At 40.8% G+C, this 18,184-nt stretch overlaps 1 protein-coding gene across 1 annotated transcript in view; it reads left to right on the top strand.

Annotated features, from left to right (window-relative positions):
- PLCB1 (phospholipase C beta 1) overlaps positions 1-18,184 on the top strand; it is a 1,254,316-nt gene that overhangs the window by 801,042 nt on the left and 435,090 nt on the right. The window contains exon 14 of the mRNA XM_073553862.1: positions 1,624-1,801. Coding sequence (XP_073409963.1) covers positions 1,624-1,801 — 178 coding nt within the window. The remainder of the gene's footprint in view (positions 1-1,623; positions 1,802-18,184) is intronic.

Genomic DNA, 18,184 nt, shown 5'->3' with positions numbered 1-18,184 from the left:
GAGGACTTTTAGGGGTGCAGTTTTAAGAATGGTGTCATTTTTGGGTATTTTATTTCATATAAGCCCCCCAAAGTCACTTCAAATGTGATGTGGTCCCTAAAAAATGATTTTGTAAATTTTGTTGGAAAAAAATAGAAATTGCTGGTCAGCTTTTAACCCTTTTAACTTTCTAACAAAAAAAGTTTCAAAAATTGTGATGTAAAGTAGACGTGTTGGAAATGTTATTTATTCACTATTTTTTGTGAAATAACTCTGATTTAAGGGCATAAGAATTAAGTTTGAAAATTCCATAATTTTGAAAATTTTCTCCAAATTTCCAATATTTTCTCAAATACACGCAAGTCATATCGATTAAATTTTAACTCCATTATGAAGTACAATATGTCCTCAAATAAACAGTCTCAGAATCACTGGTATCTGTTTAAGTGTTCCAGGGTTATTATACCTCATAAAGTGAAGCTGGCTAGATTTAAAAAATTTGGCCTTGTCTGGAAGGTGATAATTGGCTCGGTCACCTTGAGTAACTAGTTAGGGCAAGCTCTATAGCATTATTTCTCCAAGATGCCTCACTAACTCTGGTCCAATCCCCAGAGGGTGCAAATACAATAAGCTTAGGCAGCTATATGCACATTTTTATATGCTAGTACTTATCAGCATAACTCTGTATATATCAGAATTAGAGTTGTAGTCTGTCTAGTCTAGACAAATGCAACTGGTTCTCCATAAATATGGAATAGAAAAGATAGAAAATTGATTGACACTTATCATTAGTAGTGCCGACGCGTTTCACCCTGCCTTATTCAGGGTTCATCAGAGGACCGGTGGGAGACCCAAATCTCTCTCCATGTGGCCAGAAAGAGTGCTGTATGATTGTTGTCCTGGTATCCCCTGGGTACCGGTGAGGAGAGATTTAGATGGTAATTTTTCTTAGTATGTTCTGAACTTGATACATTGATACGGTGACCACTCCATATTTGGTATATTACCTACCTTGACTATGTCATTTGGGATCTTATTCTGATATATGTTTGTAACTTTTAATTTTATTTTACTGCCTGTGTCTATTTGAACTTGGATAGGGTATGTACTAGGCGATCAGGGATACCGACATTGAGTGGCGGCACCATTTCTCAAAATACTAGGATGCCAACCTCCGCTGCCTGGTAGGGTGAGGAAAAAGGGACAATAAGGGACTTGATAGGTCCATTTGTTTCATTGTCTGGCATAAGTTTACTAACCTTGAGAAGATCCTGAAATACCCTGAGAGTTCTCTTTGTTTAAGTGAGTAATCTTTACAAGTCCTTTATGCTTTTACTATATAAATAAAAGTTATTTTTAGGAGTCTTTTTTCTGGTTTCCTAGCATCATTTATTTTGCATCACATAGATTTTGCTAGCTAATATGGTGCCAAGCTATATTTTTATTTTTGCTGTACATCAGCACGAATGTGAGCACTGGTGAGATGGAAGAGAACTGAAAAGAGATTTGTCTGTATCCCCATCTATTGGCCATACCTGTCACTACAGTTTTTGTTTTTAAGTCCCTCTAACTTCATGTTTTATACATTTTTCTTCCTTTTAAAGATAAGAACTTAACATTATTATTACTTATTGTTTACCATAGCTTGAACAAGGTGTCCCACTTCCCAGCCCTATGGAACTAAAGTATAAAATTCTTGTGAAAAATAAAAAGAAATCTCATAAGTCGGCTGATGGAAGCGCTAAGAAGAAGCTGTCAGAACAAGCGTCCAATGCGTGCAGCGACTCTTCCAGTGTGTTTGAACCATCTTCACCTGGCGCAGGTAACCTGGGGGTTAGCGAGGGGGCGGCAAATGTCACTTTAGGCTCCGTGGCTCAAAAGTAAATATATTGAGAGAGCAAGTGCGCCTTTCAGTAGACACATTGTGCTCTCAACATATACTGCAGACCTCCATTTTACAAATAGACAGTGCCTACGCGTTGGATTCAGATGAACGAGCCTAGGCTGAAAAACTCTTTATATTTCTGAATGTCATGATAGTATGGTAGTTTTTTAAAGTGTTTTTAATGTGTTGATATATAGTGTTGTTTATACATTGATATACAGGGGTTGGACAAAATAGTGGAAACACCTGGAAACATCAACAAAAGTTAGTTTAATATGGTGTAGGTCCACCTTTTGCGGAGATTACAGCCTCAGTTCTCCGAGGTATGGATTCATACAAGGTGTGAATTGTTTCCAAAGGAATTGTAGCCCATTCTTCAGTTAAAACTCCCTCCAGTTCTTTGAGCGACGATGGCGGCGGAAATCGACGTCTAACTTGAATCTCTAAAGTCAACCATAAATGCTCAATAATGTTGAGGTCTGGGGATTGTGGGGGCCAGATAAGATACTCAACTTCATTACAATGTTTCTCGTGCCATGCTTTAACGATTCTAGCTGTATGAATTGGTGCATTATCATCCTGAAAGATGGCGTTCCCCTCCGGGAACAGTGCTTGAACCATAGGATGCACTTGGTCGCCCCAAAATGCCTAAATAATCGCGGCCGTTAATTCTTCCATGTAGAGATATCATTGGCCCGGCGGATCTCCACGAAATAGCACCCCAGATCATCACAGAACCTCCACCATGTTTTACAGTTGGGAGAAGGCAGTCTGGATGATTATGATGCCAAAACGTTAGGTGTTTCCATTATTTTGTCCAACCCCTGTATATGCTTTTACATGTGTGTGTGTTGTGTGTATGTGTATATATATATATATATATATATATATATATACAGTCATGGCCAAAAGTATTGACACCCCTGCAATTCTGTCAGATAATACTCAGTTTCTTCCTGAAAATGATTGCAAACACAAATTCTTTGGTATTATTATCTTCATTTAATTTGTCTTAAATGAAAAAACACAAAAAGAATTGTCCTAAAGCCAAATTGCATATAATTCCACATCAAACATAAAAAAAAGGGTGGACAAAAGTATTGGCACTGTGCGAAAAATCATGTGATGCTTCTCTAATTTGTGTAATTAACAGCACCTCTAACTTACCTGTGGCACCTAACAGGTGTTGGCAATGACTAAATCACACTTGCAGCCAGTTGACATGGATTAAACTTGACTCAACCTCTGTCCTGTGTCCTTGTGTGTACCATAGAGAAAAGAAAGAAGACCAAAAAACTGTCTGAGAACTTGAGAAACCAAATTGTGAGGAAGCATGAGCAATCTCAAGGCTACAAGTCCATCTCCAAAGACCTGAATGTTCCTGTGTCTACCGTGCGCAGTGTCATCAAAAAGTTTAAAGCCCATGGCACTGTGGCTAACCTCCCTAGATGTGGCCAGAAAAGAAAAATTGACAAGAGATTTCAACGCAAGATTGTGCGGATGTTGGATAAAGAACCTCCACTAACATCCAAACAAGTTCAAGCTGCCCTGCAGTCCGAGGGTACAACGGTGTCAACCCGTACTATCCGTCGGCATCTGAATGAAAAGGGACTGTATGGTAGGAGACCCAGGAAGACTCCACTTCTTACCCCGAGACATAAAAAAGCCAGGCTGGAGTTTGCCAAAACTTACCTGAAAAAGCCTAAAACATTTTGGAAGAATGTTCTTTGGTCAGATGAGACAAAAGTAGAGCTTTTAAGGCAAAAGCATCAACATAGAGTTTACAGGAGAAAAAAGAGGCGTTCAAAGAAAAGTACACGGTCCCTACAGTCAAACATGGCGGAGGTTCCCTGATGTTTTGGGGTTGCTTTGCTGCCTCTGGCACTGGACTGCTTGACCGTGTGCATGGCATTATGAAGTCAGAAGACTACCAACAAATTTTGCAGCATAATTTAGGGCCCAGTGTGAGAAAGCTGGGTCTACCTCAGAGGTCATGGGTCTTCCAGCAGGACAATAACCCAAAACACACTTCAAAAAGCACTAGAAAATGGTGTGAGGGAAAGCACTGGACACTTCTAAGGTGGCCAGCAATGAGTCCAGACCTGAATCCCATAGAACACCTGTGGAGAGATCTAAAAATGGCAGTTTGGAGAAGGCACCCTTCAAATATCAGGGACCTGGAGCAGTTTGCCAAAGAAGAATGGTCTAAAATTCCAGCAGAGCATTGTAAGAAACTCATTGATGGTTACCGGAAGCGGTTGGTTGCAGTTATTTTGGCTAAAGGTTGTGCAACCAAATATTAGGCTGAGGGTGCCAATACTTTTGTCCGGCCCATTTTTGGAGTTTTGTGTGAAATGATCAATGTTTTGCTTTTTGCTTCATTCTCTTTTGTGTTTTTTCATTTAAGACAAATTAAATGAACATAATAATACCAAAGAATTTGTGTTTGCAATCATTTTCAGAAAGAAACTGAATATTATCTGACAGAATTGCAGGGGTGTCAATACTTTTGGCCATGACTGTATATATAGTATATATATATATATATATATATGATCTACATTGTAATCATTCATGAATTTTGTTTGTGTGTAGCATGGTATTTTACTCACATATGGATCGCTCGAGAACAGTTTAAGGCCTCATTCAGATATTAGTTTTTTTCGGAAGCAGTACATGAGCAATATGAACTGACTTTCATCACTGAACCCAATCAGATTTTCGTCAGTGTTTGATTAGTGTCAGTTTTTACTATTAGTGTTTCATCAGTTATTTTCTTGTAAGCAAAAAAATGAATACAGCGGGTGAAATAAGTACTGAACAGGTCAACAATTTTCTAAGAAAATATAATTCTAAAGATGCTATTAACATGAAATTCTCACCAGATGTCTGTAACAACCCAACCAATCCAGACAGGCAAAGAACTCGAACCATAAATGTCCATAAATTAAGTTATGTGTAATAATGATAAATAACAGGTAAAAAGTATTCAACACATCAGGGAAAGAAAGGTGTGAAAAGCCATGGAAAGTCATGACACCAGCTGATCAGTTATCAGTAAGCAATTAAGCAATCCTGCCACTTAGTGAAAAATAATATCAGCTTGTTCAACTGATGGCCTATAAAAAGGTGTCTCAATACCAAGGTGGCACACAAGAAAAATCTCATGATGGGTAAAACCAGTGAACTGTCTCAAGACCATCGCAACCTTATTGTCGCAAAAGATACTGATGGCATTGGTTACAGAAGAATTTGTAATCTACTGAAGGTTTCAGTGAGAACTGTTGGGACCATAATCCAGAAGTGGAAGTGAAAAGAACATATGTATACCGGCCTCAACTAAGTGCTCACCACAAGATTTCTGATAGAGGAGTGAAAAGAAGTATTAGAAGAATTGTCCAAGTGCTGATTACTACCTGTTGAGAGCTACAGAGACCTAGAATCAGCTGGTGCAATTGTTTCAAAGAAAACAAGAAAACTGTAAGTAATGCACTCAACCTTCATAGCCTGTATGTACATTCACTACATAAGACTCCATTGCTGAACGAAAAGCATTTTAAAGCATTTTTAAAGTTTTTTCAACAACATATAGACAAACCTGTGAAATATTGGGAGAATAGTCTGGTTAGATGATACCAAAATTGAGTTCTTTGGATACCATAATACACACCATGTTTGGAGGCCAAAAGGCACTGCATATCACCCAAAATACACCATACCAACGGTGAAGATTGGAGCTGGGAACATCATGGTGTGGGCTGTTACTGCACTGGTATACGTCATATAATTGAAGGAAAAATGAATGGACAAATGTATCGATATATTCTTAATAAAAACCTGCTGCCGTAGGATGATGCAGATGAAACGAGGATTGACATTTCAGCAAGAAAATAATCCCAAACACACAGCCAAGGAAACCCTCAATTGGTTTCCGAGAAAGAAAATAAAGCTGCTAGAATGGCCCAGCCAATCACCTGACCTGAAGCCAATAGAAAATTTAAAGGACTAAAGCTCAGAGTTTATAGAAGATGACCACGGGACCATCAGGATTTGAAGTGTTTGCATTGAAGAATGGGCCAAAATCACACCTGAGCAATGCATGCGTCTAGTTTCTCCATACAGAATTTAATTTATTTATGCCTGTGGTTTGATCTGTTTGCCTTTGTGGATTGGATGGGTTGTTACCGACATCTGGTGACAATTTCATGTCAATAGCAGCTTTAGAAATATATTTACTTGGAAAATTGGTGATGCGTTCAAAATGTATTTAACCCCCTGTATGTGTGTATATTTTGACTTGAAAAAGTATTCATGCTCCTTGAACTTTTCCATATTTTTTCATGTTACGCCTACAAACTTTAATGTTTTTTTTCTTGAGATTTTATATGTTATGCCAACACAACGTGGCAAGTATTTGTGAAGTGTGAAGGAAATGATATGTTTTTTTTTTATAAATCTGAAAATTGTGATGAGCATTTGTATTAAGATCCCTATAGTTTGATGTAGCTAAATAAAATCCTGTTAGAGATACACATCTGTAACTTTTTTCTAACGCTGTCTGTAGGATAGGGGATGTGAGGGGTTGACACGCTTAGCTGCTCCTCGAGGTAGACACAGGACCACGTTTGGTTAAAGACTCACGGTGGTTTATTGCATCATAAACCCGGAACCCAAACTGGTAACAGAAAACAACCTGTCTGGCTCAAAAGAAAGTAAAAAGTTCATACACAGTCCTGCCAGTACTTCTGAGACAACACCTATGGCAGTTTTCACAGGAGCTAGCAGTCAGGAGACTTCCTTTCACCACACAACACAGATAAAGAAAAAAACTGGTTGGACATTTAACTACCTCCAGCCACACCCTGGAGGTTGAGATATGGTGGGTAGGCATCCCGCCCATCTCTGACCTACCCACCATAAAAGTCAGGCCCATTTAGCGACTGGACTGCTCTCTGCACATATCATGCTGGAGAAAACACTTATGGCTTTCACATCACACAGGAAAGCAATGACACATGTATCCCCTCATGTACGACACCAGTGACCCTGTCACAGGGCTAACTTATTGATCAGTGGGGACTTGATCACTGGAAACCTAGACTTATCTGGAGAACAAGACTTAGCAGAACCACAATTAAATGGGGTAGAGGTCAAGCATGCTGTCTTCTATGCCATTCATTATGTATGGGACTGCTGAAGATAGCCAATTCCTCCTCTCGGATCTTACCGGAAGTCAAACAGTCAATAAATAGAGCAGAAGTAGAGTAATGCTCACCTTCCATGGCATTCATACTTTTTCTGGATGAGTGGAAGTCCCGGTGGTTGGATTCCTAACAATCAGTAAGTTATGCCCTTTCCTGTATATTAAATGGGTTGTCTGGTCTTAAGCTACAAGTCTGCAGTCACTCTGTGTGACTGCAGACTTGTGAATGCTCACATTGCGTGCTCTGCATGCTTTGAATAATCTGCCATGCCAGTGCCAATAGTGTTGGGCACGTAACTGTAAGTATGTGATTTGCATACATTCGATCACGTACCGACTTGCTCAATGCTAGTTCATTAAGCACGACCAGATACAGTCTAGTCGCAATATGACCGGAAACATACACATTGCATACTTGTGGTCACATGGCTACCTGCTCCCAGTGCTGAAGAATCCTTATCCATGCGTGCAATGTGAGGATTTACATAGGGTGACTGCAGACTTGTAGCTTAAGACCGGACAACCCCTTAAAGACAACTTTCAATCATGGTAAAACCCATTTGAAGGATATTATACATAAACAAGGTGTTACCCTGAAAAAATAGATCTTCTTATTTCAGGGTTTGCTGCTGTGCTAGGTACAATGAACATTAGCCACTAGTAGTTAGTGGTAGCCAGCAACTAATGTACTGTACTTCCTATGTCTTTTTGAGCTGAACCGTCTACAGCTGCAGATAGCAATTACATGTAAATGCTATAAAATGCTATAAAGTCCCATCCACACTGCTCAGATTCTAGGGCTTCTTGTTTATACCTGATGGCTTTAAAACTGAAGGATTGTACACTTTTGAAGAAGCGTATATTTTTACAAAAGGCTTCTTGCTCTTTCTACTCTGTTACATAGGCATTTGCTTTTGGTTTATAATGGATGTCCTATCTTTTGCACAACAGATACCATCAATGTACAAAGAATCTTTTGCCTCAGGGCTCATTCACACAACTGTATTTTGGGTCTGTGTGCTATCCATGAAAAAAACAGACAGCACTTAGACCAATGTTATTCAATGGGGCACTGCTGATAAGCGATTTCTTTTTCACTGACCGAATCTGCTTCTGAAAATAATCGCAGCATGCACTGAGTTCATCGGACGAGACTCACCCATATATATCTATGGGCCGCTAGCAGTGTCGGACTGGAGCACTTTGGGCCCACCAGAGAAAATCATTCTTGGGGCCCACTATGTAGCTACATAGAAATAAATGCAAGACCACCAAATGTGCTGTAAAACATGCTAATATCAGGGTATAATATAGGGTAGTACAAGACTTAATGACATACCAGGGGTTGGGGTGCCCGCCTCATAGAATATAATGTAGCCCCCTCATATAATATAATGTAGCCTTCCTCCTAGAATATAAGGTAGCTCTCCTCACTGAATATAATTTAGCCCCCTCATAGAGTATAATGCAGCCCCCTCATATGGTATAATACAGTTCCCCCATACAATATAAGGTCGCCCTTTGAAAGGGTATAATGCAGCCCCCTCATAGTGTATAATGCAGACCCCATATAATGTAATGTAGCTCCCTCAGAGTATAATACATCCCCCTCACAGGGTATAATGCAGCTCCCTCATATGATATAATGTGCAGCCCCGTCATAGGTTATAATGCATCCCCCCATAGAATATACTGTTGCCCCCTCATAGGGTATAATGCAGCCCTCCCATAGAACATAATGTACCCCCCCTCATAGGGTATAATGCAGCACCCATAGAATATAATGTAGCTCCCTCACAGGGTATAATGCAGCCCCCCTCATATAGTATCATGCAGCCACCCATAGAATATAATGTAGAGCCTCAGAGTATAATGCAGCCCAGCCCCCTCATATGGTATAATGCAGCCCCAAATAAAATACAATGCAGCCCCCTCATATAGTATCGTGCAGCCACCCACAGAATATAATGTAGAGCCTCAGAGAATAATGCAGCCCAGCCCCAAATAAAATATATAATGTAGCCCCCTCATATAGTATAATGCAGCCCCCCTAGAATATAATGCAGATAATGCAGCCCCCATAGAATAAATGTAGCCCCATCAAAGGGTATGATACAGCCCCCTCATAGTGTATAATGCAGCCCCCCATATAATATAATGTAGCTCCCTCAGAGTATAATGCAACCCCCTCATAGAGTATATGCAATTCCTTCATATTGTATAATGCAACCCCCTCATAGGGTATAATGCAGCCCCATAGAATATAATGTATCCCCCTCATAGAGTATAATGCAGCCCTCTCATAGAATATACCATAGCCCCCTCACAGGGTATAATTCAGACCTTCTATAGAACATAATGTAGGGTATAATGCAGCACCCATAGAATATTATTTAGCTCCCTCATAGGGTATAATGCAGCCCCTCTCATATAGTATAATGCATTCCACCATAGAATATAATGTAGCTCCCTCATAGGGTATAATGCAGCCCCCTCATAGAGTATAATGCAGCCCCCCATAGAATATAATGTAGACCCTCATAGAGTATAATGCAGCCCCCCTTCTTTTAAATATAATGTAGCCTCCTTCACAGTATTATGGCCATCAGTACTCACTCACTGAAGTGACATCATCATGCACCGGCTGTGTCAGAGGCAGAGGGGAATGATGGGGAGGGAGCATCATCTGACGCCCTCTTCTCCATTATTACTTTCAACTGTATCGGCAACTGTGATGCCGACACAGTTGAATGCGGTGCATGCTTTGGTGGAGCAGCGGGTGACAGAGGCAAGAGCTGGCTGCTGCATCTAAAGTCTGTGCCTGCTGCCAAAGATAAATGAATATTTACTGCTCCTCACGCACATGGGTGTGGAGAGGATGGAATATTTATTCTCTTTAGCGAAGAAAATGAATATTCACTCCTTTCCTTGCCCATGGGCGTGGAAAGCAGTGAATATTAATTTCTCTTTAGCATCGGGCACAGATTTTAGCCCCAGCAGCCAGCTCCTGCATCCTGTCACCCGCTGCTCCACTGCTGCTGCTCCGCTGGTGCTGGGTGTGCCCCCTTACTCATGGGCCCCATAGTAGCTGCTTAGTGTGCCATTAATAGCCACTGGCTGTGGGCCCCAGGCAGCTGCCGGCCCTGTAGGCCAGCAAACGTGAGTGCCTGGGCCCACCGAAGAATCCTCCGGTTCTCCAGTGGGCCCATCCGACCCCGGTCGCAAATAATTCGGGTGCTGTACAGAGCCACAGTATAACATCCGATTTTTACAGATACATTGCAATTCTATAACATAGGAAATGGTAAGTGGTCTTGCAAATGATTCATAGCTGCTGCTGTAAAAAATGGATTGCATGTGGATGACAAGTGAGAAAAGTATCGTCCTGCTGTTCTGGATAAAACTCTGAACATTTTTTTTATATTAAAAGGAGGGGGAAGAGAATAGTGAATTTTTAAAAATTAAACTTTATTTAAATAATAAAGATGATTAAAATATCAAATTGAATGAATAATTCACACAGTGCTGCTCATAACCGAAGTTCATGCAACTGTGATCAAATGTTCATCTTTTGATGTATGAATTATTCATTTAATTTGATATTTTAATCATCATTATTATTTAAAGAAAGTTTTTAATTTTTAACAATTCACTATTCCCTTCTTCAAATACCAAATTGGTGGTGTGAATTTATCCTATGAGGTTGGAAATTTTCTATTCGAACAATTTTTATATACTCAGGTGAACTTGGCCTTATAACGGGTCTGTATGCTTCAATCATAGTTTCTGTTAAATCTGGACCTAATGAAGGACTCTCTTCTTCTGATGGTGATGTTAATTTCTATCTTTCTTTTTTCTTTCGTTCTTTCTCTTTTCTTCCTTTTTTTTCATTCCTTCCACACAAGTATGCTGTGTATACTTATTATTACAAATGAACTTATTGTGACAGTTTTATAAACCCTACCGTACAGTATGGTAATTCCTCCACTATACGGTACCACTATGATAGCACAGACCCTACATAATGATGCCTGTTGTCACTGTTAATGCACACAAGAGCATCATAGTAATATATTTATTATTCACCATCTGCACTCTCCTCCGCGTTATAAATAAATGATAATAATCATTTCACAATTTATTCCTCCTTGATTTCCAATTCAGTTTCCCTAATGGCTTCTTTTGCCTTTAAAAGCCTGTAAATATGACCAGATTAAAGTAGGCAGCTTGAGTACTGCACTGCACATACGTAGCTATTAAGTGAGTCAAAGACTGGCACCATGGTGGGTGTCACATACTGGTGGAGAGGACTGGTGAACCAGAAAATTATCGAGCTTTCCATGAGTGCTTTTAAATGTACCAAGTGCATGTACAATAAAATACATTATAATTCTGGGAGGAAAATCTTCCAAAGCGAGCATTGTCTGCATGGAAAACACTTGAAGATGAAGAAAAGGTACAGAAGGTGGAATGTAAAATATCTGCCATTCATGACAATGCATCTCCGACTTCTTCAAGCCAAATGCAAGAAGTAAACCTGTAAAAGCTGATGATTTGTATTTAACAACTATAAGGAACTTTACTTCTATAAGAATGAAGTGATTAGGAATTCTTGTTACCTTGCGGTGGAGCATTAACCTTTTCAAATTCTATAGAAGCTATTAATATCCTCACTCCAATATACATCCATCATGAGCACCATTAGCTTACAGTAACTGAGAGGCAAAGGCTTTCAATAGAATCTTCTATGGTGGCCTTACAGGAAAGTCAGCCGATCCCACTGTGGCAGTTCTGGCCTGCATCAATCTATCTAATGGCATCTTGATTTCTACACTTGTTTCCATAGGAGATAACGCGCTGACAGAATTTTTCGCCTTTTCCTATTTAAAAACATACACAAGCGTTTGGTCGACAGCTGATAAAGGAGGGGGCTGGATATGAACAGAATTAGGAGGAGGCCCCCCCATGACAAGGATTGGCTGTGAGCATGCTGGACTGTGATCAACGGCAAGATCTGCCTGAAGGGGCCAGAAGGGGGGATAGGGGAACCAGGCCTCTGGAACATTTAGGCCCCAAAGTTACCCATTGCTGCAGGTACAGGCTAAGGAGCCCATCCAGGGATACTGAGGGCGGTGAGCTCAGTAGGGCTGCTGCTGCCTGGTGCCCCAGGCCTGATAGGAATCTGCTCAGCTGACCTGCGGCCATGGGAGTTGCCTAGTTTCGACCTACACTAAAAGTGTGGCCTGCTGCTCTTAGAGCTTCTGCACTGGGGATCCTGGCAGCAGGTACACCGGGCAATGTTCCGGTAGGGGTCAATAACAGCCAGTGATGGGGTTGCTCCTGGTGTGTTGGTGTCAGTTCAGACTGAGAAGAACAAAGCGGATGCAATTAAGCTGGACATGTAAGTGCAAAAGGAGAGGTTTATATTTATTTGAGGGGCCATTGGGGGCACACTTAAAGAAAGAAGTGAAAGAAAAGATTTGGCGTGATGATTTTGTAGAAGTTTTTTGTGTTTATCCCACTTGAAAAATTTTACCTGGACAAGGGTAAAGCGCACACCCGGAAAAAACATTGACCATAAATCCTGAATATATAAACAATTTATTTATTTTATTATTGATTAGACAGTTAAAAATACAAAGGTAGCAAAGCATCAGTGTAAACAACATTTAATAATAGATATGCTTATAAACTAGGGGGCAATATTATCCACTTCATAGGGGCACATTAATGCAGGAAATAATGTTAAGATATTGTAATTTACTAATACAAAAATTCATTAGAAAGTGCATATAATTAGGTGAAAGTTGTATCTCGACTCATTATAGAGATATACATCATAATAAACAGTTGAAAAAATAATAAAAAATATATAAGAAAAGATATATGTATATCTAAAGTGCAATGTGGGTAAGTGCAAAAGTGCAATATTAGTGCAAAACAGTAAATCACATTTATCACTGCACAAATGTGCCACATAGGTAAAAGGCAATAGTACCCAATGACACCATTAGGTGTCAGTATATATGTGCCAACGACCAGGAGGAATTCAGACTAACAGCGCAAGCCAATAAAAAATAATAGTAAGTATAAAGTTCAACTTACAAGCTCCACTGACCCTGGTCACCTTTGGATAGTTGCCCTCCCTCAACGCGCGTTTCGGAACCTCAGTCTTCGTCAGGGGGTGATGCCTATGGGTGGCATGTAAGTATATATACCCACAGCAACCAATCATATATCAAATAACGCAAAATGAACCAATCAGGAAAAAGGGGGCGTGTTTATCAATAATAACCCTCCCATCTCATTATATTCTATACGTCATAAGTTTAAATATTATCAATGCACCTATCTAATGCAAACATACGAGCACCATGATCCCTGCTTTAAGTGCAGAAACGAAAATGAAACCGCATGACCAAGAGAAAGATGGGCGCCACTGTTCATAAGAACAATACAAAATGAACAAGAATAACATAGAATATGATTATGTAAAAATTCTTGATAGATGAGGGTTTTCATATATCTTGAGGATAAGTGTCTTCTTTCTATGTCTTCAATATACTAGTAGCGTCGGATAAGAGGAAGACCGCAAAATACACTCCTGTGGCCAAATAGCATTCAAGACTGGCAGAAAGATGAGAATAAATATAGGTAAGTATACAAGGTATAAGAACATTTAAAATATTAAGTACATAAAATTGCTGTGAGATTTAACCCCTTTACTCCCAAGGGTGGTTTGCATGTTAATTCCCGGGCCAATTTTTACAATTCTGACCACTGTCCCTTTATGAGGTAATAACTCTGGAACGCTTCCATGAATCCCGGTGATTCTGACATTGTTTTCTCGTGACATATTGTACTTCATTTTAGTGGTAAAATTTCATTCATATAACTTGTGTTTATTTGTGAAAAAAACGGAAATTTGGCGAAAATTTTGAAAATTTCGCAATTTTCCAAAATTGAATTTTTATGCTCTTAAATCACAGAGATATGGCACTCAAAAAACTTGATAAATAACATTTCCCACATGTTTACTTTACATCAGCACAATTTGGGAACCAAAATTTTTTTTTGTTAGGAAGTTATAAGGGTTAAAAGTTGACCAGCGATTTCTCATTTTTACATCACCATTTTATTGTTAAGGACCACATCACAATTGAAGTCACTTTGAGAGGTCTATATGATAGAAAATACCCAAAAGTGACACCATTCTAGAAACTGCACCCCTAAAGGTGCTCAAAACCATATTCAAGAAGTTTATTAACCCTTCAGGTGCTTCACAGGAATTTTTTGAATGTTTAAAAAAAAAATGAACATTTAACTTTTTTTCAAAAAAAAATTACTTCAGGTTCAATTTTTCTATTTTACCAAGGGTAACAGGAGAAATTGGACTGCAAAAGTTATTGTGCAAGTTGTCCTGAGTATGGTGATACCTGATATGTGGGGGGGAACCACTGTTTCGGCGCATGGCAGAGCTCGGAAGGGAAGGAGTGCCGTTTGACTTTTTCACTGCAAAATTGGCTGGAATTCAGATTGGATGCCATGTCAAGTTTGGAGAGCTCCTGATGTGCCTAAACAGTGGAAACCCCTGCAAGTGACCCCATTTTGGAAACTAGACCCCCCATGGAACTTATCTAGATATGTGTGAGCACTTTGAACCCCCAAGGGCTTCACAGAAGTTTATAACGTACAGCCGTACAATTAAAAAATCATATTTTTTCCAAAAAAATGATCTTTTCACCCCCAATTTTTATTTTCCCAAGAGTAACAGGACCCCAAAAGTTATTGTGCAATTTGTCTTGAGTGCACTGATACCCCATATATGGGGGTAAACCACTATTTGGGTGCATGGCAGAGCTCGGAAGGGAAGCAGCGCCATTTGACTTTTTTGGCTGGAATTGAGATCGGACGCCTTGTCGCATTTGGAAAACCCCTGATGTACCAAAACAGTGGAAACCCCCCAATTCTAGCCCTAACCCTAATGGGAAAATGGAAATAAATACATTTTTTTTAATTTTATTATTTTTCCCTAACTAAGGGGGTGATAACGGGGAGTTTGATTTACTATTTATAGTTGGTTTTTATTTTTGGCAGCTGTCACACGCTAAAAGACGCTTTTTATTGTAAAAATAGTTTCTGCATCACCACATATTGAGAGCTATAATTTTTCCGTATTTTGACCCACCGAGTCATGTGAGGTCTTAATTTTTGCGGGACGAGTTGACATTTTTATTGGTACCATTTTCGGGCATGTCACATTTTTTTATCACTTTTTATTCCGATTTTTGGGATGCAGAGTAAGCAAAAACCAGCATTTCAAGAATTTCTTTTGGGGGGTGCGTTTACACCGTTCTGCGTGCGGTAAAATTGATAAAGCGGTTTTATTCTTCTGGTCAGTATGGTTATAGCGATACCTCATTTATGTCTTTTTTTTATGTTTTGGCGCTTTTATGAAATGAAAACAATTTTATATAAAAAATAATTATTTTTGCATCGCTTTATTCTGCGAGCCATAACTTTTTTATTTTTTCGCTGATGATGCTGTGTGGTGGCTCGTTTTTTGCGGGACAAGATGACGTTTTCAGTGGTTCATTGGTTATTTATATCTGTCTTTTTGATCGCTCGTTATTGCACTTTTTGTTCGGCGGTATGATAATAAAGCATTATTTTTTTGTGTTGTTTTTTATTTTTTACGGGGTTCGCTAAAGGGGTTAACTAATGGGACAATTTTATAGGGTGGGTCGTTACGGACGCGACGATACCAAATATGTGTACTTTTATTGTTTTTTTTTCAAAAAATGAATTTATTGGGGAATATTTTTTTTTTTTTATAATTTATTTAGCAATTTTTTAAAAAATTATTTATACACTTTTTTTTTTAACTTTATTACAAAGGTCCCAGGGGGGATATAACTGTCATGTGACAGATCGCTGATCTGTCACATCACAGATCGCTGTGACAGATCAGCGATCTGTCACAGGCACTGCTGCAGACTTCCTCATGCCTGCGTTCTGCGGGCAGTGAGGAACCCAGCTCCCTGCAGGCCCCCGGAGGTCCCCGCCACCATATTGGATCCGGGGACCGGCAGGAAAGGAGACCCCCGCAGTGGCGCTGCACATTGCGCCGCTGTGGGGGTCATAGGGAAGCACGGAGGGAGCCCCCTCCCGATGCTTCCCTTAACCCCCGGTTCACTGCGATCGTGTTTGATCGCAGTGTGCCAGGGTTAACGTGTCGGGGGTGGTCCGTGACCGCCCCTGACACATAGTGCCGGGTGTCAGCTGTGATAATCAGCTGACACCTGGCGGCGATCAGCTGCGCTCCCCCCGTGAGCACCGCTGATCGCGCTAGACGTACTATTCCGTCCTTGGGACTTAGGTCCCAGGTCACATGGACGGAATAGTACATCCACTGTAGGAAAAGGGTTAATTAATAACACATAAAAGTGTTTTATGTGAGGCCTAGTGTTACTATAGATACACCGTATGCCCATATACAATGATGGCTATCCTTACTGAGATAAGTGCAGTATGAGCTTTTTTGCTACCATGGACGCCGCTCTGCTTATAAGCAGAGGCCGTCAATTTCTTCCTGTCATGCGCATTGCACTCTATATGTTACTATGGATGCGATGTATCTAATAATAGTGACGCACATTTTTGTTTGCTGCCATGCGCAGTGTAACTTCTTTGTTACCATGGACGCTGTGGACTTGTGATTGGCAGTGACCATGTTTGTTTGGTCATGCGCAGTGTGTGCTTCCTTATGATCAGGGACGCTCTTTTCTTATGAACAGTGGCGCCCATCTTTCTCTTGGTCATGCGGTTTCATTTTCCTTTCTGCACTTAAAGCAGGGATCATGGTGCTCTTATGTTTGCATTAGATACGCGCATTGATAATATTTAAACTTATGACGTATAGAATATAATGAGATGGGAGGGTTATTATTGATAAACACGCCCCCTTTTTCCTGATTGTTCATTTTGCGTTATTTGATATATGATTGGTTGCTGTGGGTATATATACTTACATGCCACCCATAGGCGCCACCCCCTGACGAAGGCTGAGGGCTGAAACGCGCATTGGGGAGGGCAACTACCAAAGGTGACCAGGGTCAGTGGAGCTTGTGTGGCGCCCCTGAGGCTCAGTCGCCACAGAGGTACTGCACCTTCTCCTAAGGTGTAGTGCCCCACCAACTAGGTAAGTTGGGAACTTCTTTCCACACTCCAACACTCGCATCCCACACAACAGGGTAGTTCTGCTCATCCACAGTGAGGTGTCTCTCTCCTCCCAGACATTAGGAGTGCCTTGGTGGTTCCCTGCATGGAACACTGGATGTGCTGGGAGGTGGGTGGAGTTGAGATCCATATAAAAGGTTTGGAAGGTTTAGAATTACAAGTCAGTCTGGAGGGGAGTCTGACGGGAGGTCAGGCGAGAGAAGGACAGTCAGTGAGGAGAGTCTGAGGACGGGTCCGAGAGGAAGGAGATACCTAGAAGAGGGAGAGAAGGAGTGCTGCAGCTGCCTCAGTGATCTGAGTCAGCTGGCACGGGGAAGGAACAGAAGGAGAAGGACGTAGAACTGCAACCTATGCTTCCATAGGAAAGAGGAGTAGAGAGAACAGAGAGGAGTTATGGGTTGGAAGAGGAACCCTGCCTAAAGGTTCTCAGCACAAGGCCGGGGCCCGGTCCCCGAGGCTGTATGGACACTTATGGTTCTGCAGCAGACACCGGTGGAGTAGTTGGCTGTAAATGCACTACTCCCATCTAAGACTTGGGGCACAACAGCAACTGAATAGAGAGCCAGGACTCCAGAGAAGGAAGTCCCCGAGAGAGGCTACAGCTGTCTGCCATACGAGTAGAGTTGTTAGGAACATCTGACAGGAGGAACTCCAGAGTACCACGGTACTGGAGCTCTTCACACTAAAAGGCGCAATAGAGGAGTCGTTCAGGAAAGGTACATGTTGGCGTAGTGTTGGAGAGGAGAATCCTGACTTGCCCGGGAGGTTGATCGAGTCTCTGCCCCGGAGGACACGGTATGGAAGCGGGCACCAGTGTGTACCACGAACTGTGAGGAAATCTTTGGAACTGCAAGCCCTGGTGTCTTCCATTCATTTGT

Source organism: Dendrobates tinctorius, unplaced genomic scaffold (genome assembly GCF_039654945.1).
Source record: "Dendrobates tinctorius isolate UK_male_01 unplaced genomic scaffold, ASM3965494v1 ptg000203l, whole genome shotgun sequence".
Classification (NCBI taxonomy): domain Eukaryota; kingdom Metazoa; phylum Chordata; class Amphibia; order Anura; family Dendrobatidae; genus Dendrobates; species Dendrobates tinctorius.
Note: the sequence above shows the minus strand (reverse complement) of the source record. Positions and strands in the feature narration are given on the sequence as shown.